This window comes from Bufo gargarizans, unplaced genomic scaffold (genome assembly GCF_014858855.1).
Source record: "Bufo gargarizans isolate SCDJY-AF-19 unplaced genomic scaffold, ASM1485885v1 fragScaff_scaffold_368_pilon, whole genome shotgun sequence".
NCBI lineage: Eukaryota > Metazoa > Chordata > Amphibia > Anura > Bufonidae > Bufo > Bufo gargarizans.
The window spans coordinates 240246-262683 of NW_025334103.1; the positions used below are offsets into that span (position 1 = coordinate 240246).

Genomic DNA, 22438 nt, shown 5'->3' on the forward strand with positions numbered 1-22438 from the left:
AAAAAAGTGTGACACATCTGGTATCGCCGTACTCAGGAGAAGTTGGGGAATGTGTTTTGGGGTGTCATTTTACATATACCCATGCTGGGTGAGATAAATATCTTGGTCAAATGCCAACTTTGTATAAAAAAAATGGGAAAAGTTGTCTTTTGCCAAGATATTTCTCTCACCCAGCATGGGTATATGTAAAATGACACCCCAAAACACATTCCCCAACTTCTCCTGAGTACGGCGATACCAGATGTGTGACACTTTTTTGCAGCCAAGGTGGGCAAAGGGGCACATATTCCAAAGTGCACCTTTCAGATTTTGCAGGCCATTTTTTACACATTTTGATTGCAAGGTTCTTCTCACACATTTGGGCCCCTAAATTGCCAGGGCAGTATAACTACCCCACAAGTGACCCCATTTTGGAAAGAAGACACCCCAAGGTATTCCGTGAGGGGCATGGTGAGTTCCTAGAATTTTTTATTTTTTGTCACAAGTTAGCGGAAAATGATGATTTTTTTTTTTCTCTTTTTTCCTTACAAAGTCTCATATTCCACTAACTTGCAACAAAAAATAAAAAATTCTAGGAACTCGCCATGCCCCTCACGGAATACCTTGGGGTGTCTTCTTTCCAAAATGGGGTCACTTGTGGCGTAGTTATACTGCCCTGGCAATTTAGGGGCCCAAATGTGTGAGAAGTACCTTGCAATCAAAATCTGTAAAAAATGACCGGTGAAATCCGAAAGGTGCACTTTGGAATATGTGCCCCTTTGCCCACCTTGGCATCAAAAAAGTGTGACACATCTGGTATCGCCGCACTCAGGAGAAGTTGGGCAATGTGTTTTGGGGTGTCATTTTACATATACCCATGCTGGGTGAGAAAAATATCTTGGCAAAAGACAACTTTTCCCATTTTTTTTAATACAAAGTTGGCATTTGACCAAGATATTTCTCTCACCCAGCATGGGTATATGTAAAATGACCCCCCAAAACACATTCCCCAACTTCTCCTGAGTACGGCGATACCACATGTGTGACACTTTTTTGCAGCCTAGATGCGCAAAGGGGCCCAAATTCCTTTTAGGAGGGCATTTTTAGACATTTGGATCCCAGACTTCTTCTCACACTTTAGGGCCCCTAAAAAGCCAGGGCAGTATAAATACCCCACATGTGACCCCACTTTGGAAAGAAGACACCCCAAGGTATTCAATGAGGGGCATGGCGAGTTCCTAGAATTATTTTTTTTTTTGCATAAGTTAGCGGATATTGATTTTTTTTTGTTTTTTTCTCACAAAGTCTCACTTTCCGCTAACTTAGGACAAAAATTTCAATCTTTCATGGACTCAATATGCCCCTCACGGAATACCTTGGGGTGTCTTCTTTCCGAAATGGGGTCACATGTGGGGTATTTATACTGCCCTGGCTTTTTAGGGGCCCTAAAGCGTGAGAAGAAGTCTGGAATATAAATGTCTAAAAATGTTTACGCATTTGGATTCCATGAGGGGTGCGGTGAGTCCATGGGAGATTTTATTTTTTGTCACAAGTTAGTGGAATATGAGACTTGGTAAGAAAAAACAAAAACAAAAACAAAAACAAACAAAAAATTTCCGCTAACTTGTGTGATCAATGACAGGGGGGTGATCACCCATATAGACTCCCTGATCACCCCCCTGTCATTGATCACCCCCCCTGTAAGGCTCCATTCAGACATCCGCATGATTTTTTACGGATCCATGGATACATGGATCGGATCCACAGAACGCATGCGGACGTCTGAATGGAGCCTTACAGGGGGGTTATCAATGACAGGGGGTGATCAGGGTAATCAGGGTGATCACCCCCCTGTCACTGATCACCCCCCCTGTAAGGCTCCATTCAGACATCCGCATGATTTTTTACGGATCCATGGATACATGGATCGGATCCACAAAACGCATGCGGACGTCTGAATGGAGCCTTACAGGGGGGTTATCAATGACAGGGGGGTGATCAGGGAGTGTATATGGGTGATCACCCGCCTGTCATTGATCACCCCCTGTAAGGCTCCATTCAGACGTCCGCATGTGTTTTGCGGATCCGATCCATGTATCCATGGATCCGTAAAAATCATGCGGACGTCTGAATGGAGCCTTACAGGGGAGTGATCAATGACAGGGGGTTGATCAATGACAGGGGGTGATCAGGGAGTGTATATGGGTGATCACCCGCCTGTCATTGATCACCCCCCTGTAAGGCTCCATTCAGACGTCCGTATGCTTTTTGCGGATCCGATCCATGTATCCGTGGATCCGTAAAAATCATACGGACGTCTGAACGGAGCCTGACAGGGGGGTGATCAATGACAGGGCGGTGATCAATGACAGGGGGGTGATCAGGGAGTTTATATGGGGTGATCAGGGGTTTATAAGGGGTTAATAAGTGACGGGGGGGGGGGGTGTAGTGTAGTGTGGTGTTTGGTGCGACTGTACTGACCTACCTGAGTCCTCTGGTGGTCGATCCTAACAAAAGGGACCACCAGAGGACCAGGTAGGAGGTATATTAGACGCTGTTATGAAAACAGCGTCTAATATACCTGTTAGGGGTTAAAAAATTCGGATCTCCAGCCTACCAGCGAGCGATCGCCGCTGGCAGGCTGGAGATCCACTCGCTTACCTTCCGTTCCTGTGAGCGCGCGCGCGTTCACAGGAAATCTCGGCTCTCGCGGGAGGACGCGTATATGCGTCCACCCAGAAGAGCAGGACCGCCGGCAGGACGCAATCCTGCGTACGGCGGTCCTAAGGTGGTTAATGTTACTATGAGGGTCCATTCACACGTCCGTAAGTGTTTTGCGGGACTGCAAAACACGGACACCGGCAATGTGCATTCCGCAATTTGCGGACCGCACATCGCCGGCACTAAAATAGAAAATGCTCAATCTTGTCTGCAATTGCGGACAATAGGACATTAGGGCTGCAACGATTAATCAATGTTATCGATAATATTCGATAACGGCATTCGTTGTCAACGAACCCCGTTATCAAATAATTCGACGATTCGTTGCTATGCAGGCGGGAGCGGCGGTCAGGCGCTATTATGCCTGCGGGTCCTTCAACTTTAGAACACCGCATCTTTATTACCTTACAATGAAGCTCCAGTAACAGGCAGAGCGGGCGGCGGCGTAACGTCACTTACTCACGTGACGCACCTGCTCCGCCTGCTTCATTCATAAAGTGGGCGGAGCATGCACGTCATGTGAGTAAGTGACGTTACGCCGCCGCCCGCTCTGCCTGTTACTGGAGCTTCATTGTAAGGTAAAAGAAGATGCAGTGATAAAGTTACTGCCGGTTAACCCCCTCAGCCCCGCTAGGTGAAACCCCCTTAATGACCAGGCCACTTTTTACACTTCGGCACTACACTACTTTCATCGTTTATCGCTCGGTCATGCAACTTACCACCCAAATGAATTTTACCTCCTTTTCTTCTCACTAATGGAGCTTTCATTTGGTGGTATTTCATTGCTGCTGACATGTTAACTTTTTTTTATTAATCGAAATTTAACTATTTTTTTGCAAAAAAAATGACATTTTTCACTTTCAGTTGTAAAATTTTGCAAAAAAAATGACATCCATATATAAATTTTTCGCTAAATTATACCAGACCAGTATACCAAACCTTACCAGTATACCAGACCTTACCAGTATACCAAACCTTACCAGTATACCAAACCTTACCAGTATACCAGACCTTACCAGTATACCAGACCTTACCAGTATACCAGACCAGTATACCAGACCTTACCAGTATACCAGACCTTCTGGTACAGTCACATCCCCATGAAAATGGGAAAGAAAGAAATAAACCAGTTCACATGGTGCCGTTTTTGAATTCCATGTAGGAACCGCACCACAGAGAAAAAAAGAAAAACACACAAGTCTAAGAAGGGGTTAGAGGAGAAATGACCTGCGAACAGATGGGGTCGTGCACCTGGTAGGATGCCTGTGCGGGTAGGACTATGTGAACTAAACCCAGGGTACAAGAGCACATTAGAGACAAGAGCACATTAGAGACATGATCATAGTGCGACTGATGTTTACAGGTATTGAAATGGTTAAGGTGGACTGGCGCTGAGTGGGTACCTACAGCCACATGGGCCGGATATCGGAGCAGATGAATAGGGATTAGTGTTCCTGTACTACAGGAGTCCTGACTGGATCGTGGATTTTTAGAGACAATGATTTAATTGGCTGAAAGACACCATGTGACCAAACCGAGAATGAAGAGAAATTGAAGGTAGTAGAGGCGGAGCTAGGGCGGAGGACTAGATTATTGGTGAGGAGTGGACATGTGACCATTTTATGAATGAAGACCTAGCGCTCCGGGATATTGCTCCATCTTAGGCCTCATGTTCGGGTCCGCCTCCGAGCTGCAGTTTTTGTGGCTCGGATGCGCACTCCGTGTGCTGTCCGCATCCTTTGCTCCGTTCCGTGGCCCCGCAAAAAAAAATATAGCATGTCCTATTCTTGTCCGTTTTGCGGACAAGAATAGGCATTTCTAAAATGGGTTGCCCGTTCTGCAAATTGCGGAAGGCACATGGGCGGCTTCCGTTTTTTGCGGATCCGCAGTTTGTGGACCGCAAAAAACGGAACGGTCGTGTGCATGAGGTCTTATAATGTGTATGTTTAGATGGTAGTGCGGACGAAGTGGTTCGGAAAAATGAAACCCTTTATATTTTACAATGTTGAGTATATGTTTTAGTGGAAAAACTGGGGGGAGGGTTTTCTGTGTAACCCTTTCCCACACAAATAGCCGGCCCCCGTGTGTGTGTAACCATCGCCCCCGAGGAAGCAAATTAGGCCAAACCTGGGTCGGGCGGATCCGTGAATGTGAAAGTTTGTTCCTCTCCTTGGTGGATCTTCACTGTGTGCACGGTGCTCTAACCTCCGCAGAGGGATCGCCGTGATGAGGCTATCCCTGCTGGGACCCCCAAACAAGTGGAGCAGACGGGACCCCCACACAAGTGGCGCAGGCGGGACCCCCACATGAGTGGAGCAGGGGGGGACCCCCACACAAGTGGCATGGCGCAGACAGGACCCCACACAAGTGGCGCAGGCGGGACCCCCACACAAGTGGCGCAGGGGGGGACCCCACACAAGTGGCGCAGGGGGGACCCCACACAAGTGGCGCAGGCGGGACCCCCACACAAGTGGCGCAGGCGGGACCCCACACGAGTGGCGCAGGCGGGACCCCCACACGAGTGGCGCAGGCGGGACCCCCACACGAGTGGCGCAGGCGGGACCCCCACACAAGTGGCGCAGGCGGGACCCCCACACAAGTGGCACAGGGGGGACCCCCTCACGAGTGGCGCAGGCGGGACCCCACACAAGTGGCGCAGGCGGGACCCCCACACGAGTGGCGCAGGCGGGACCCCCACACGAGTGGAGCAGGGGGGGACCCCTACACGAGTGGAGCAGGGGGGGACCCCCACACGAGTGGCATGGCACAGACAGGACCCCAACACGAGTGGCATGGCGCAGACAGGACCCCACACAAGTGGCGCAGGCGGGACCCCCACACAAGTGGCGCAGGCGGGACCCCCACACGAGTGGCGCAGGCGGGACCCCCACACAAGTGGCACAGGGGGGACCCCCTCACGAGTGGCGCAGGCGGGACCCCACACAGGTGGCGCAGGCGGGACCCCACACGAGTGGCATGGCGCAGCCGGGACCCCACACGAGTGGCGCAGGCGGGACCCCCACAGGAGTGGCGCAAGCGGGTCCCCACACGAGTGGCGCAGGCGGGACCCCACACAACTGGCGCAGGTAGGTGTCCCATCTAGCAGAAGCGCCTGGTGTTCAGGTACTCAGAGCACTGCCCCCTAGCCTCCATAGACTCCAAATACACGGTACAAATGCAGCAGAGCTGAGCTCCAGGGACAGACTATAACCCTACAAGGGGAAGGGGGACAACAATCGGGAAACTGTTTAATGCACATTCTGCCCGGCAAGGCCACACCGGGCGAGACCCGACAGACACCGGGCGAGTGGTGGTGACCCGCCGCCTGCGAGTGGCTGGATTTGTTTTGGCGCCAGGTCTCCTCTCAGTTCGTTTCTTTACCTCTTCAGCGGGTGACGTGAGGCGCTGATTGGACGTCGACCAATAGGAAACAATTGCGTTCGCAGATCCACCAATCAGGAGCAAGTAGCAGGTGGCCGCAGCCAATGGGAAGTGGAGGCTGCAGGGGGGGCTGAGGCTGCGCTCTGGTCACGTGACTTTGGCCTTCGCGCGGGAAGTTTGGTACCGGAGAAACTGAGATGAGGTGACCGGAGCTGATACCCCCCCCCCCTCACCGCTATGGTCGGGGTGCTCGCCGTGTCCGCCCCGCTGGAGGACTACACCGTGCAGGTGAGCGCGCCGCTTATGACAGCTACTGTCCTCCGTCATAACCCCTCTATTATACCTCCTGTCCTCCCCCGTCATAGCCCCTCTGTTATACCTCCTGTCCCCCCGGTCATAGCCCCTCTGTTATACCTCCCGTTCCCCCCCCCCCCCCCGGTCATAGCCCCCTCTGTTATACCTCCTGTCCCCGTCCCTCCCCCGGTCATAGCCCCTCTGTTATACCTCCTGTCCCCCCCCCCCCCCCCGGGTCATAGCCCCTCTGTTATACCTCCTGCCCCCCCCCCCCCCCCCCCCGGTCATAGCCCCTCTGTTATACCTCCTGTCCCCCCCCCCCCCGGTCATAGCCCCTCTGTTATACCTCCTGTCCCCCCCCCCCCCCGGTCATAGCCCCTCTGTTATACCTCCTGTCCCCCCGGTCATAGCTCCTCTGTTATACCCCCCCCCCCCCCCCGGTCATAGCCCCCTCTGTTATACCTCCTGTCCCCCCCCCCCCCCCCCCCCGGTCATAGCCCCCTCTGTTATACCTCCTGTCCCCCCCCCCCCCCCCCCCCCCGGTCATAGCCCCTCTGTTATACCTCCTGTCCCCCCCGGTCATAGCTCCTCTGTTATAACCCCCCCCCCCCCCCCCCGGTCATAGCCCCTCTGTTATACCCCCCCCCCCCCCCCGGTCATAGCCCCCTCTGTTATACCTCCTGTCGTCGTCCCCCCCCGGTCATAGCCCCTCTGTTATACCTCCTGTCGTCGTCCCCCCCCCCCCCCCCGGTCATAGCCCCCTCTGTTATACCTCCTGTCGTCCCCCCCCCCCCCCCCCCCGGTCATAGCCCCCTCTGTTATACCTCCTGTCCCGTCCCCCCGTCATAGCCCCCTCTGTTATACCTCCTGTCATAGCCCCTCTGTTATACCTCCTGTCATAGCCCCTCTGTTATACCTCCTGTCATAGCCCCCTCTGTTATACCTCCTGTCATAGCCCCCTCTGTTATACCTCCTGTCATAGCCCCCTCTGTTATACCTCCTGTCATAGCCCCCTCTGTTATACCTCCTGTCATAGCCCCCTCTGTTATACCTCCTGTCATAGCCCCCTCTGTTATACCTCCTGTCATAGCCCCCTCTGTTATACCTCCTGTCATAGCCCCCTCTGTTATACCTCCTGTCATAGCCCCCTCTGTTATACCTCCTGTCATAGCCCCCTCTGTTATACCTCCTGTCATAGCCCCTCCTGTTATACCTCCTGTCATAGCCCCCTCTGTTATACCTCCTGTCATAGCCCCCTCTGTTATACCTCCTGTCATAGCCCCTCTGTTATACTATGTCATAGCCCCCTCTGTTATACCTCCTGTCATAGCCCCCTCTGTTATACCTCCTGTCATAGCCCCCTCTGTTATACCTCCTGTCATAGCCCCCTCTGTTATACCTCCTGTCATAGCCCCCTCTGTTATACCTCCTGTCATAGCCCCCTCTGGTTATACCTCCTGTCATAGCCCCCTCTGTTATACCTCCTGTCATAGCCCCCTCTGTTATACCTCCTGTCATAGCCCCCTCTGTTTATACCTCCTGTCATAGCCCCCCTCTGTTATACCTCCTGTCATAGCCCCCTCTGTTATACCTCCTGTCATAGCCCCCCTCTGTTATACCTCCTGTCATAGCCCCCTCTGTTATACCTCCTGTCATAGCCCCCTCTGTTATACCTCCTGTCATAGCCCCCTCTGTTATACCTCCTGTCATAGCCCCCTCTGTTATACCTCCTGTCATAGCCCCCTCTGTTATACCTCCTGTCATAGCCCCCTCTGTTATACCTCCTGTCATAGCCCCCTCTGTTATACCTCCTGTCATAGCCCCCTCTGTTATACCTCCTGTCATAGCCCCCTCTGTTATACCTCCTGTCATAGCCCCCTCTGTTATACCTCCTGTCATAGCCCCCTCTGTTATACCTCCTGTCATAGCCCCCTCTGTTATACCTCCTGTCATAGCCCCCTCTGTTATACCTCCTGTCATAGCCCCCTCTGTTATACCTCCTGTCATAGCCCCCTCTGTTATACCTCCTGTCATAGCCCCCTCTGTTATACCTCCTGTCATAGCCCCCTCTGTTATACCTCCTGTCATAGCCCCCTCTGTTATACCTCCTGTCATAGCCCCCTCTGTTATAATGGTTGCTCTCTTATTACAGCCTTGTAAGAAACAACGGAAGGATGAAGATCCCCTGAGTAAACCCATCACTAACTACTTCTCGCCTGTGTCCAGGAGCGGTGAGAAGGGGCTGACCTCTCCGAAGAGCAGCAGCATAGCCGACTACTTCATCAGAAGCTCCCCGACTCCCAGTGACAAGACCGCCATCATCACCAAGGACACGCCCTCAACCCCGCCGACCGGCTCTTCTAAACCGGCCAGCAGGATAGGGAAGCGCACCAAACTGGTCAAGAGGCTGAGTGATGTGGCGCCCCCTGCTGGCGGTAGAAACATTGGCATTATGGGTAGTGACACTGCCGCTTTGCTAGCGGATATCTGTGGTCGGACCGCAGACCTGGCTGGTGATGATGTCATGTTTCAGTCAGAAACCTCCGATGGGGGAGGCATGTCTAAACCTCGGAGGGGGCAAAGCCTGAAGAGGAGGAACATGGGGAAGGGGCAGGTTATTGGGGAGCCGCCAAATCAACAACCACTGCCCATAAGATCTAATGTTTCATCAGAAGTGGACTCCAGCCTCGAGGTCCACGCCGACAACACCTCCGACAACCCTGCCACTTTAACCATATCGTTTGAGGATTTCATGAAAAGCCAAGAAGAGAAAGATCAGTCTGAATGCAGTTCGGTGGACTCCTCAGGCGGTGACCCCAAGATGGCGCAGCTGCCCTCTCCTAAGATGGTGACCGTCCAGGCGCAGGTTCACCTCTCGCCACCTCTGCCGGGTCAAAAATCTACAAACATTGCTTCCATCTTTAAGAAGCAGAAAGTCGGCAGTAAGAAGGCGAGCACGCCACCCCCCGAGTGTCAGCAGGTCGGCCATCTACTCCCCAAGAGGAGGTCCAACGTGGTCATACAAGAGGAAGATCTGGAATTAGCCGTGATCGATGTGGAGCACAGAGAACCCACCAAACAGAAGTCCACCCCGGCCGAAAGGCAGCAGTTCATGAACGCCTTCCGACAAGCAGGCGAACCATCGAAACCCAACGCTAAGAAGAATCCCGCCAGAAAGAAAGATCTCAAGGAAGCAACGGAGAACCAGCAAGAACTGGAAGAGGAGGAGCAGGTGCCCGACAAAGTGGTCACTGAGAACAAGGCTGAGGAGACAGACAAGCCCTCGAAATTAAAGAGGAGGAGGAAGAAGAAGAAGCCTCCTCCAAGCCCAGAATCGTCTAGGCCGGCACTCCCGCTTCACTGCAGTCCTGTCTTAAGGAGGAGTTTAAGGAGTCAGAAGTCGACTCCGGCCAGAAAGTCCCCAGAGAGGCCATCAGCAGAGAGTCCCATACTGATGTCCACCCCAAAAGTGAGAGCTCCCTGCCAAAGAAGTGATGATGTCTACAAATCTGAGGTCCTGACCATGCCGTCTGACACAGAGTCCCCCATCAGGTACTGTGCAGCTTGTGCCCGAGTTCGGGGGTGACTGGTTCAGTGCCGCCCCCTCCTGGGAACGCTGAGGACGTACGTGTGCAGGGCAAGCGCAGCCTGGTGACGTACATGTTTAATATCCTCAGTCTGACAACTGCTTAGGTGTCAGCCTCTTGTCTGCTGAGGGGTGGTGCAGCGGATCCTGTACATTATAAGCCCCCTTCCTCACGGGCCCCCTATGTATAACAGTGCAGGCAGCCCCCAGATCAGCTGCCGCCTTCATTCCACTGTTTCTGCTTTTTAGAATGAGATTTACACGAGTGACGAGGAGAAATAACAGGAGGCGACCCGGATCAGGCTCTGACGAAGAAGCGTTCCCGCTGGGATTTAATAAGGTTCGTGTCATACAAGTGGTGCCCGCGCTCGAAGGCGCTGACGGTTGCCGCTCGGAGGCGCTGATGGCTGCCTCTTGTTTCTATAAACAGGTTTCTGAAAGCTCCAAGAAAATCAGCAGAGCCAAGCAGCTTCTCGAGAAAGCAAAAGCCATCCAGCAGAACCTGGGGAAAGCAGAGACCCCTCAGAGGAGGTCCACACGGCAGAAGAGCCGTGGCACACAGGTATCCCGCACCGTCAGGCGTGACATTGGCTACATGTGATGTAGGATTACGCAGAAGTGTCATGGTCACTTTCTTCCTTGCAGGAACCCATAGCCAAGAAAATCATGCAAAAGACGGCAAATCTCAGAAGTCTAAACGATGTTTTGGGAAAGAAAGCGAAAACTAAGAGTCTTCCTTCCGGTAATGAGCAGTGGCATGTTCCTAAGCAAACTCCAGCTGCTGCAGAACCTCTTAATAAAGGGTTTAGTAGAAGTAATTGTAATGCCTGGGGTTGGCCTAGTGTTGCGACTCCTGCGAGGCACTGGAATAGCATAGGTCTTCATATCACAAGACTCCTTGGAGCAGTGAGGCGTCTGTGGCACTTGGAGGTTCTGCAGCAGCTCCTGGGGTTTCGCTGCGGCAGAGCCTTTCTGATGACAGCAGCCTGAGAGTTGTAGGGTACAGGCTGCTGATGGGGGTCACCAGTGGAAGTTATGGAAATTATGGTGAATTTTTCTTGACTTTTTTTTATTTTTATTTTTTTGAAGCTCATAAGAAAGAAGTGAAGAAGAAAGAGGTTAAAGGTGGAGTCATCACTATTGAGGATGGGTACGTGAGGGTGGGCAGTAGTCTCTGCTCGAAGCTCTACCACAGTGTCCTTCACTTCTGCTGATGGCGGGTGGGATATGAGGACCCCCTCCCCATCCTGCATTGTGTTTCTGAATTCTGGGTTACAGTCTTTAAATGGATTGTGCTGTGCTTTGATGTTGACAACCTGTGCTCAATCTCAGATTCGGGGGGTCTGGAGACGCTGAGCGCCGCATCCTCTTCACTGTTAACCGTCTCGATGGCAGCGGCGACACAGTGTAATTACACCTTCCGATTACGTGGATTACACAGTGCCACCGCTACAACCCCGACACCAAGCAGGTTAAACATGAAGAGGATGCGACACTCGGCCTTTACAAACAGCTGATCGGCAGGTTGTCGGACCCCCGCAGATTTGATATTGACGACTTCTCCTGACAGTAGGTCATTAACATCTGAGCACTGCACAGCCCCTTTATAGTGCATGCTGTGTGTGGAGATAATGTCGCTGTAACCACGTTTATGTTTCAGTTCTGAGGCCTCCGAAAACTCTCAAGATGATGAGCAGTTTAAAGCCAAGAGAGAATTCCTTATGAGCGGCTTACCAGATTCTCTGAAGAGACAGATCGCAAGAACCTCTGCCATGATGGAGGCTTATTCTGTGTCTGGGTCCGCTTTCCAGAGGGTCCTCCATGTGCAGCAGAAGGACGGTAAGTGACACCATTACGTGGTTAGAAATGCAGCTTAACCCGTTCGCTACTAGCGCCATATATGTACGGTGCTGGACCGATGTGTAAACACGTACAGCGGGCGCCATGGCCGGCAGGTCTTTGCTGTTTTTATACAGCAGAGACCTGCGGCAAATTACCGTGACCGGCAATAATGCCTATCGCTGTAATTAAAGGCTTTAGATGCTGTGATAAAGCAAGATCACGGCATCGAAATGCTCAAAAACCCAGGATTCGGGTATTGGTAGTTGTGCTGAACACTGTAAGCCTTGCTGAAGAGGCTTATAGTGTTTACTGCTGCAATTCTTATTTTGGCCACCAGATGGCAGGCCAGGATAAGAAATGAGCAACTTCTAGTTCTAAATGCCATTTTTTAAATCCCCAAATTAGATCATATATAAGCTTCAAAATCATCACAAAAAATGTAAAAAATAAATGTAAGTTTAAATCACCCCCCCCCCCTCCTTTCCGTATAATAAAAAAAAACAAAAAAAACTAAATAACAATAAATAAAAACATCATGGGTATCATCGCGACCAAAAACGCCCAAACTAATGATCTATCCATCTGATCGACGGGGGTCTGACACCCGGGAACCCCGCCAATCAGCTGTTTGAGAAGGCAGAGGTGCTGGCAGCAGCGCCGCGGCCTTCTCGCTGTTTACCGCAGGCCCAGTGACGTCACGAATAGTATCAATGGCCTGGGCGGGGCTAAGCTCTGTTCACTTGAATGGAAATTTGCCCAGGCCATTAATAGATCATCAGTTAAAAAAAAACTGCAGAACCCCTTTTAAATTAATTTTTACACTATTTAGACAAAAACCCTACACATAAGGGGTATCGCTGTAATCGTACTGACCCAGAGAGTGAAGGTCATGGGTCAGTTTTGCCCAAAAAAAACGCGCTGTGGGAACAAAACCCGTAAAATAGTGGAGGAATTGCGTGTCCCCCCCCCCCCCCCCCCCCCCCCCCCCCCCCCAAGGGTTAAGAGTAGTAGACGTCTCCCTGGTCTTATGCACCCATGATGAAATATATGGGGGTACAAGGTACAAGGTATTTTGTTATATGGGTCCTGTTTGTGCCGAGTTCGGCTTCGTATTTTGATACGATTGCGAGGCCAAGTAATTCTCGTATTTGCAGGAACTCTGAGCCTATATTAACGTAGTTTATAAAAGAATCGGGTTTGAATGCGATCCAAACCAGATTCACTCAAATATGAAAATATTTATCCCATACGGCGAATGGCCTAACAGGAAGAAAAATGAAAGTCTCAGAATCGCCATATTTTCATGGCTTCTCTCTCGCTGATTCTGCAGGTTGTCCCATGTGGAGCTTGGCCATGCCTTGCTGCCGTCTGCTGACTACGTTCTCGCCGTCGTGCGGCAGTGTGCTGGATATTCTGCGGCTTCCACTCTCTCTCGGTGATGTCACCTGTGTAAACTCAAAGTCTGCCGTCCAGACGCTCCCTGCACTGGTTAGTATGCCCCAAAGCATGGCGAATGAGTGATGTCACAGGAGTGCCTGCTGTCATTACACAAAATATACAGGAACGCTGTGGAGCTATGGTGATGGGATCACGGGTCTTGTGCTATAGGGCCCCGAGAGCCTGTGAAACTCCACAGCCATTTTAATGTGTGTCTGCAGTAAATCTTGTTGGCGCACAACTGCAAGGTTTAACCCTAAAGGGGTTCCAGCAGTCATAACTTTTTCTTATTTATTTTACGTGATTAGTTGTAGGTTTTTAGGGACCATTTTAGGGAATATAGAGTGTAGTCAATAACTATATATATATATATATATATATATATATATATATATATATATATTTATATTTTTTTTTTTTTTTTGGGGGGGGAGCAATGACATTTGTGGCGTTCACTGTGTAAATAACATAACTTTTTTATGTCGTCAGTACATCGATGCCACATTTCTATACACTTTTTATGATTTTTCTTTCCTCCTGCAGACTGTCAGCTTCCCCTCCTCCTCCAGATTGAAGGGCAGCTGGTGTAGCTGCTCCTATCTCTGGATCGGTAGCAGCTAGATACATGGGCATTGTATTGTTTGAAAGCTGGCATTCCAAGCTTTCAAACAATACCAGAACCACCGCATTTTTGTCATGACATGGGAAGATATCGCTGTTAGACCTCAGGATGCAGTGAATGCACCTGCTTTCTAACAGTGATATCTCCTGCTAATGTTGTCTTTTGCCCGGATTGTCAGCTTTCAAATAATACCGGTCCCATGTCTCTAGCTGCTACCAATCGGGAGATATGAGCGGCTAAAGCAGACCCCTCCCCCTCTCGGCTCGGGCAGAACACTTAAGTGCTTTCCCCACAGCCCGAAATGAGCTCAAGGTTAAAGGGGTTGTCGAGAATTATTTTTTCTTTCAGAAACGGTGCCACATCTGTCCACAGGTTGTGGGTGGCATTGCAGCTCAACCTCATTCACTTCAGACTCCATGGACAGGAGTGGCGGTATTCCTGGAAGAAACCCAGGCCTACCTAAAACTAGGTAGTAAGTCCTTTAGATGGAGAACCTCTGCCTGTCCTAGAATAGGGGGGTGACCCAAAGTGGAGGACCAGTGAGAGGGGCCGGACCTGCAGCTATCAGAGGTTTCTGGGGGTTATGCCTTGCAGGTCACCAGGAGACGCCTGTTCCCCGAGGTCATCCGTGACTGTCTGCTTGAAGAGATTCGATGGTACAATCCACAATTCCCAGTCAGACGATTCTTGAAGCAATTCCTCACAAGGCAGAATGATTACCTTTCCCTCCAGGAAGCACACAAGCCAGGTGAGTGGCTTCTGGCGATGGTCGCTCATGAACCAGCTCGATGGAAGTTATTAAAGTTTGTTTTATATTTTCAGCAGCAGCAAAGCAAATCGAAAAGTCTCTGAAACTGACAGATGGCGACATATCCTCTGCCGTACAGGAGACTGGCAGCGGGGCAAAGCGGAAGCGAAATGATTCTCTTGGCAAAAAGTCTAAGAGGAGGAAAGCTTCTATGAGTACAGGTGATGAGGACGAGGCACAGACTGACAGGGCTCCAGCCTCTAAGGGGCAGCTACCAAGATCTGCTCGGAGGAAGAGTAGTGGTCCGCCCACAGAGCCCGACGTGGTGATTATAAAGGAGGAGGACCCAACGCCGGTAGCTGAAGGTAGGTCTAGTTCTATCTTAACGGCCCCAGTGGTGATATTGAGGGATACCACAGCGGCTGAGTGCAGATAATTCCTAATATTGTCCATCTCAGATGCGGTCGGGGAGGACGTATTGTGGACAGAAAAATATCAGCCTCAGAATTCCAGTGAATTAATAGGAAACTCTGCAGCAGTCGGCCGGCTACACAGGTGATGTCATGTATCCCATTGCCGGCGCCAGGCTTCTCCTCACGCACTTCGAGGTCTCATGGTTATGGTCTATATTCCAGCTGGCTGAGGGAGTGGAAGATGAGAGCAGAGAAGGAGGAGAAGAAGAATCGGATGCAGAAGACGGGAAAGGACAAGGATGGTAATGCGTGGTGCACCGGGTGGTCCCTGGTCGCACCTGTGCCTGGCAGTGATCTTCATTATTTATTCATGCGGTACAGATACCTGGAACACCGGGGACTTCCATGACAGTGAGGACAGTGACGAGGACTCCCTGTGTAACACTCTGCTCATCACCGGGCCCCCAGGAGTAGGTAAAACGGCCGCTGTCTACGCCTGTGCTCAGGAGCTGGGATTTAAGGTGTGTGTTCTGCACTCGTCTCTCCACTGCCTCGTCTCCTCTCGTGGCCGGCTGTAAGGCTAGGGCTACACAACGACATTTTGTTGCACCAATGTCGCGTGACAAGTTTTATAATGATAGTCTATGGTGTTGCACTGCGACATAATGCAACACGACAGTCGCTAATAATCTATTCGAATGGATTTCTTTGTGCCTGTCGTGTCGCAGTGCGACACCATAGACTATCATTATAAAAAAAATTGCGCGACACATGTTGCAGTGTAGTTGTGCCCTATGTGTCGCGTGACACATGTCGTCTTGTAGCCCTAGCCTAATACCCAACGTGTCCTGCAGGTGTTTGAGGTGAACGCTTCCTGTCAGCGCAGTGGGCGTCAGATACTGGCACAGCTTAAAGAAGCCACACAGTCCCACCAAGTGGAGCAGCAGGGGGTGAACGCACACAAGCCCTGCTTCTTCAACAGCTCCAGCAGCACAAGGTCTCCCAGTAAGTGTATGTAGGGCGTCTGACAACCACTGGCTCCGCACTAAGCTGCGGGACCGGTCATTTCTCCTTCTGTGCTACCTTTCTTTTTCTGAAAGATGTGTCTTCATAGGAAAACTGAACTCCCCGAAGAGAGTAGTCTCCTCTCCACGTAAGCCGCCTGTCTCGCCCCGAGGACCCGGCTTGAAGAAAGAACTGGCACCCAAATCCTTGGCAAACTTCTTTAAAGCAGCACTCAAGCAGAAACAAGAAGGCAAGAAAACAACCTCTGAGCTTGTCAGAGGTAAGTCCCCCCCCCCCCCCCTCCCCCGTCACCAGCAGTGGTATCCACTGGTGTATGATATTGCCTATTGCCCCCTGTTATCAGCCATTTCAGAGGAGAGGATGACTGTAGGACAGGAGAATACAGTCTATTGCCTCCTGTTATCAGCCATTTCAGGGGAGAGGATGACTGTAGGACAGGAGAATACAGTCTATTGCCCCCTGTTATCAGCCATTTCAGGGGAGAGGATGACTGTAGGACAGGAGAATACAGTCTATTGCTCCCTATTATCAGCCATTTCAGGGGAGAGGATGACTGTAGGACAGGAGAATACAGTCTATTGCTCCCTGTTATCAGCCATTTCAGGGGAGAGGATGACTGTAGGACAGGAGAATACAGTCTATTGCCTCCTGTTATCAGCCATTTCAGGGGAGAGGATGACTGTAGGACAGGAGAATACAATCTATTGCCCCCTGTTATCAGCCATTTCAGGAGAGAGGATGACTGTAGGACAGGAGAATACAATCTATTGCTCCCTGTTATCAGCCATTTCAGGGGAGAGGATGACTGTAGGACAGGAGAATACAGTCTATTGCCTCCTGTTATCAGCCATTTCAGGGGAGAGGATGACTGTAGGACAGGAGAATACAGTCTATTGCCCCCTGTTATCAGCCATTTCAGGGGAGAGGATGACTGTAGGACAGGAGAATACAGTCTATTGCCCCCTGTTATCAGCCATTTCAGGAGAGAGGATGACTGTAGGACAGGAGAATACAATCTATTGCCCCCTGTTATCAGCCATTTCAGGGGAGAGGATGACTGTAGGACAGGAGAATACAATCTATTGCCCCCTGTTATCAGCCATTTCAGGGGAGAGGATGACTGTAGGACAGGAGAATACAATCTATTGCCCCCTGTTATCAGCCATTTCAGGGGAGAGGATGACTGTAGGACAGGAGAATACAGTCTATTGCTCCCTGTTATCAGCCATTTCAGGGGAGAGGATGACTGTAGGACAGGAGAATACAGTCTATTGCTCCCTGTTATCAGCCATTTCAGGGGAGAGGATGACTGTAGGACAGGAGAATACAGTATATTGCCCCCTGTTATCAGCCATTTCAGTGGAGAGGATGACTGTAGGACAGGAGAATACAGTCTATTGCTCCCTGTTATCAGCCATTTCAGGGGAGAGGATGACTGTAGGACAGGAGAATACAGTCTATTGCCCCCTGTTATCAGCCATTTCAGGGGAGAGGATGACTGTAGGACAGGAGAATACAGTCTATTGCTCCCTGTTATCAGCCATTTCAGGGGAGAGGATGACTGTAGGACAGGAGAATACAGTCTATTGCCTCCTGTTATCAGCCATTTCAGGGGAGAGGATGACTGTAGGACAGGAGAATACAGTCTATTGCTCCCTGTTATCAGTCATTTCAGGGGAGAGGATGACTGTAGGACAGGAGAATATAGTCTATTGCCCCCTGTTATCAGCCATTTCAGGGGAGAGGATGACTGTAGGACAGGAGAATACAGTCTATTGCTCCCTGTTATCAGCCATTTCAGGGGAGAGGATGACTGTAGGACAGGAGAATACAGTCTATTGCCCCCTGTTATCAGCCATTTCAGGGGAGAGGATGACTGTAGGACAGGAGAATACAGTCTATTGCTCCCTGTTATCAGCCATTTCAGGGGAGAGGATGACTGTAGGACAGGAGAATACAGTCTATTGCCCCCTGTTATCAGCCATTTCAGGGGAGAGGATGACTGTAGGACAGGAGAATACAGTCTATTGCCCCGTTATCAGCCATTTCAGGGGAGAGGATGACTGTAGGACAGGAGAATACAGTCTATTGTCTCCTGTTATCAGCCATGTCAGGGCAGAGGATGACTGTAGGACAGGAGAATACAGTCTATTGCCCCCTGTTATCAGCCATTTCAGAGGAGATGATGACTGTAGGACAGGAGAATACAGTCTATTGCTCCCTGTTATCAGCCATTTCAGGGGAGAGGATGACTGTAGGACAGGAGAATACAGTCTATTGCTCCCTGTTATCAGCCATTTCAGGGGAGAGGATGACTGTCGGACAGGAGAATACAGTCTATTGCCCCCTGTTATCAGCCATTTCAGGGGAGAGGATGACTGTCGGACAGGAGAATACAGTCTATTACCCCCTGTTATCAGCCATTTCAGGGGACAGGATGACTGTAGTGTAGTTTAGTATGAGGGCTGACAGATGCCCCATCACCACTAATGTCCCCTGCACAGGTAGTTCTGTATTTCTTCTGAAGCTTTAGATGTGTGCGGTGTCGGTAGAGATAAGCGGTGCTTCCTGTGTGGATGTTAAGATTCTCCTCTTTAGCTCCACAGCCCGGCCAAGATGGAAAAGCTTCCAGACCGCATCCTTTTGTAACAGATAAAGAGTCCGGATCAGAGGAATCTCAACGGAAATCTGCCACGTCCCTCATTCTTTTTGAGGAGGTAAATATTATTGGGTACACATGTATGATGAGCCCCTGCCTCCTGTGTGGATTGTGGGGTGCACATGTATGAGCCCCTGCCTCCTGTGTGGATTGTGGGGTGCACATGTATGAGCCCCTGCCTCCTGTGTGGATTGTGGGGTGCACATGTATGAGCCCCTGCCTCCTGTGTGGATTGTGGGGTGCACATGTATGAGCCCCTGCCTCCTGTGTTTTGCAGGTTGACATCATATTTGATGATGATGTTGGATTTTTAAGCGCCATCAAGACGTTTATGAGCACAACCAAGCGGCCTGTGGTTCTTACGAGCAGTGGTGAGTACAGGGCTGTACATACACCTGCTGTGTCCAAGTGCTGGGGTCCATGTGGAGGGTAGTCAGATAGGTTTGGATCTTAGGTTGTCAGGCTGTTTAGTGACTGTATTTATCTTGTGTCTCAGATCCTCTATTTGGGATGATGTTTGATGGAGCATTTGAGGAGATCTCCTTCCATACTCCTTCTGTGGTAAGTAGCAGCCCCCAAGATCTCCTTTTTCTGTGGTAAGTAGCAGACCCCGGGGTCTCCTTCTGTGGTAAGTAGCAGCCCCCAAGATCTCCTTCTTCTGTGGTAAGTAGCAGCCCCCGGTGAGGTCTGCAGCAGGACTGACTGCCATGAGGGACACTGACCCTTCCCTTCTGTGTTTCAGGTAAATGTTGCCAGTTTCCTTCAGGTTCTTTGTTTGGCCGAGAACCTCAGGACGGACCCCAAGGATCTGAGGACGTTTGTGGCTGCCAGTAGATGTGACATCAGGCAGAGTGTCCTGCAGCTGCAGTTCTGGGCTCGCAGTGGAGGTGGAGGATTGAGGGAGAAGCCGCTGCTGCCTCCTGGTGAGTTCTCGGTGGAAACCTTCAGGCATCGCCCCTACATACAGGCCCTGCTCTTATTTCTGCGGGCGAGTCCTCCAGCTTGCTGCTAGTTTCATCTCCCCGATATGTTTGACTTACCAGATTGTTACCTCCATGTCACACTGGGAAAACATTTCCTCATTCTGCTCGGCTGCAGCAGGTTCTTGGGAAATCATCTGTAAGGGTCTATTCACACGTCCATTGTTTCTTTCCTGATCTGTTCTGTTTTTTGTGGAACAGATCTGGACCAGTTCTGTACCCATTCCTTTTCAATTTTTTTTTTTTTTTTTTTTCAGGACCCATTGAAAATGAATGGGTACAGAACTGGTCCAGATCTGTTCTGCAAAAAACGGAACAGGTCAGGAAAGAAACAATGGATGTGTGAATGGACCCTTATCCTGAGCTTCTCTGATCTTTGAATAGAACTCAGTAAAGTGAACACTGACACACTGAGTAGCATAAACCCATCATTGTAGTAGGAGTAGCCTTGTAGCTCTGCAAAAGATAATGATAACTGAGAATGGTAGCTGTGGGTGCCTGGAAACGTTCCTGCGCTCAGTAATCCGTGTGTTGCAGATAACCAGAAGCTGGAGCTGAGTGAGGCCAGTGATGTGCCGGGGTGCAGTGTGGGGTGTGCCGAGAACCTGCTGGGTGTAAATAACATCATCGCCCCGACTGACAGCGTCATCTCCTTTCTGAAGGTGAGTGCTTCCCACACTAGGGCTCCGTTCACACCTCAGACCATCCTCATCCCCTGCATATAACCGGGGGAGCAGATGGCGCTGCACGGACACTTGTCTCCGTATAAAATGCTTCAGAGAGACTCAATTCCTTAAAGGGAACCTGTCACCAGGATTTTGTGTATAGAGCTGAGGACATGGGCTGCTAGCACATCTGCAATACCCAGTCCCCATAGCTCTGTGTGCTTTTATTGTGTAGAAAAAAAAACTATTTAAAACATATGCAAATTACCCTGAGATGAGTCCTGTGTCCTTGACTCATCTCAGGTTAATTTGCATATGTATCAAATCAGTTTGTTTTTTTTGCACAATAAAAGCACACAGAGCTATGGGGACTGGGTATTGTGGATGTGCTAGCGGCCATCTAGCAACCTATGTCCTCAGCTCTATAGATAAAATCCTGGTGACAGGTTCCCTTTGAGTTGCGCAGTGAATAACATCGGGCTGCTATCCTACGACTCTGAAGTTGGCTTCGGTACTGGCTGGTACCTCGGTGTGGTAGGATCTAAGGCTGATGATGATCACGGAAGCACACGGGGGGTGGAGTGTCGATCTGACCCTGATCTCCAATCTTGTGCTTCAGGAGAAGATCCAGGAGGCGGCGGAGTGGGAAAAGATCCTGCTGCTGTTGGCAGAGTTTCACACCAGGAAGGTTTATTTTACATCCAGTAATTTGGCGTTCCTTCTGCCATTACCTGTGGACTTGGGGTCACCAGTGGCCCCTCCTGTCTGTGAGTACCAGGAGCGGGCCCCGCTGCCTGACGATGACTGCCTCCCAGAGGACAGAAGTGTGAAGCCGCCTGCAGCCATGAAACGCAGGAGGAAACTGGTGCTGCTGAATGACAGTGATTTGTTTGAGAGCGACTCCAACTCTCTGGATGAGATCCTCGCTGTGGGCACGAAGCAGCCTGAAGAGAAGGCCCCACCGGTCAGTGCAGTCAGGGTTGTGAAGAGGACGCTCTCCTCAGCAGAGCTGCAGGCTTCCCTCCTGGTCTCGCAGTGTCTGGACTCCATGGCAGAATTTGCAGACCACATGTCATCTCTGGACTGCTCCACTTCTGACACTGCTGATCCCGCTCACATCTGTGGTCCTAACTGGACAGAGAGCAGATTGAAGCACGGCCTGTGTGACGGGCTGCGGACAGACAGCAGGGACTGGTGGAGCGCGCAGAGCTGTGCCGAGATCCGGGCCCTCATGGAGGCGCTCGCCTTCCAGAAGTGCTCAGCCAAGCTTTCTAAAGCCCTGGACTCTCATCTGGAATTGTGCAAACAGTCTGGTAGAGATCCGACGGAGGAGCTCACCCTGCACGTCCCCCAGGCCCGGGAGCAGCTGTACGTTGGCCAGCCGGCTGCCACGACTGGGTAAGTGTCCTGTGCGGAGTGTGAGCTCTGCTTCTGTGCTCGTGGCTCATCAAGTGTCTGTATTCACTGTTGTAGCGTCGCAGAGAGGCGCTTGTCGGTGGTGAAGGATGTGCTGTCCCATCGAGCCTTCATCAGTCTGGGGAACAGAGACATAAATGTGACAGAGTATCTCCCGGCCCTCCGCAGTATCTGCCGCTTACAGAAGGCGAAAGAGGAAGGCAAGACCAAAAGGAGGTGAGGAAACCATCAGCATGGGCACCACTCACAGGGTTAGCATTGCTCTTCATGTGACATCTTGTCTCCTCAGGTTTCTTCACTATCTGGAGGGAATCCATCTCGAGTTACCCAAAGCAACACTAAGCAGTCTGGCGGTGGACTTTCCCTGACCGTGCACTATGTGGCGGTGGAATCATGCACTTCCTTCAGACCTTTCTGTTTTGTACAAAGGACTTGGACAACTTTATAATTTATCTCCCTGAATCTTGTTATTTTGATTATTATGTTCACCCCGTCCCGGGCGGCTCTGCTCCTGAGTGACCTTTTTAGATTGTTTGGTTTTTATTGTTCCCAGAATTTATGTATTTACAAATTTGATATTTTTTTTTATATTCTGGAATATTAAAAGAGGCTTTAACTAAAGTCCCATCTACCTCTGTGCCGCCACGTGGGATATATCAGGCACCTGAT

The 22438-nt window shown here is 50.7% G+C and overlaps 1 protein-coding gene across 2 annotated transcripts; it reads left to right on the forward strand.

Annotated features, from left to right (window-relative positions):
• The first annotated feature begins 6240 nt into the window (after positions 1 to 6240).
• Positions 6241 to 22408, forward strand: ATAD5 (ATPase family AAA domain containing 5). Of its 2 annotated transcripts, none has more exons than XM_044273073.1 (23): positions 6241 to 6369; positions 8528 to 9927; positions 10211 to 10301; positions 10392 to 10523; positions 10607 to 10703; positions 11051 to 11111; positions 11622 to 11800; positions 13134 to 13291; positions 14457 to 14610; positions 14685 to 14975; positions 15069 to 15165; positions 15246 to 15325; positions 15405 to 15544; positions 15878 to 16028; positions 16138 to 16308; positions 18648 to 18766; positions 18986 to 19079; positions 19205 to 19269; positions 19451 to 19631; positions 20226 to 20350; positions 20973 to 21751; positions 21827 to 21985; positions 22059 to 22408. In XM_044273073.1, exons 1-23 carry the CDS (start codon positions 6319 to 6321, stop codon positions 22135 to 22137), a joined length of 4854 nt encoding a protein of 1617 aa, XP_044129008.1. In that variant the 5' UTR covers positions 6241 to 6318; the 3' UTR covers positions 22138 to 22408. The 2 variants fall into 2 exon arrangements, with proteins under 2 accessions (XP_044129008.1, XP_044129009.1); XM_044273074.1 differs by having other exon boundaries at positions 14688 to 14975.
• The last annotated feature ends 30 nt before the right edge of the window (positions 22409 to 22438 follow it).

What these genes read in the sequence shown, in the direction of transcription:
- ATAD5 (XM_044273073.1), top strand. Translation starts at nt 6,319, where the DNA reads ATGGTCGGGGTGCTCGCCGTGTCCGCCCCGCTGGAGGACTACACCGTG. An exon ending in AACCTCTGAGCTTGTCAGAG is followed by an intron (nt 16,309 to 18,647) that starts GTAAGTCCCCCC and finishes TCTCCTCTTTAG; the next exon opens with CTCCACAGCCCGGCCAAGAT. An exon ending in GAAGGCAAGACCAAAAGGAG is followed by an intron (nt 21,986 to 22,058) that starts GTGAGGAAACCA and finishes TTGTCTCCTCAG; the next exon opens with GTTTCTTCACTATCTGGAGG.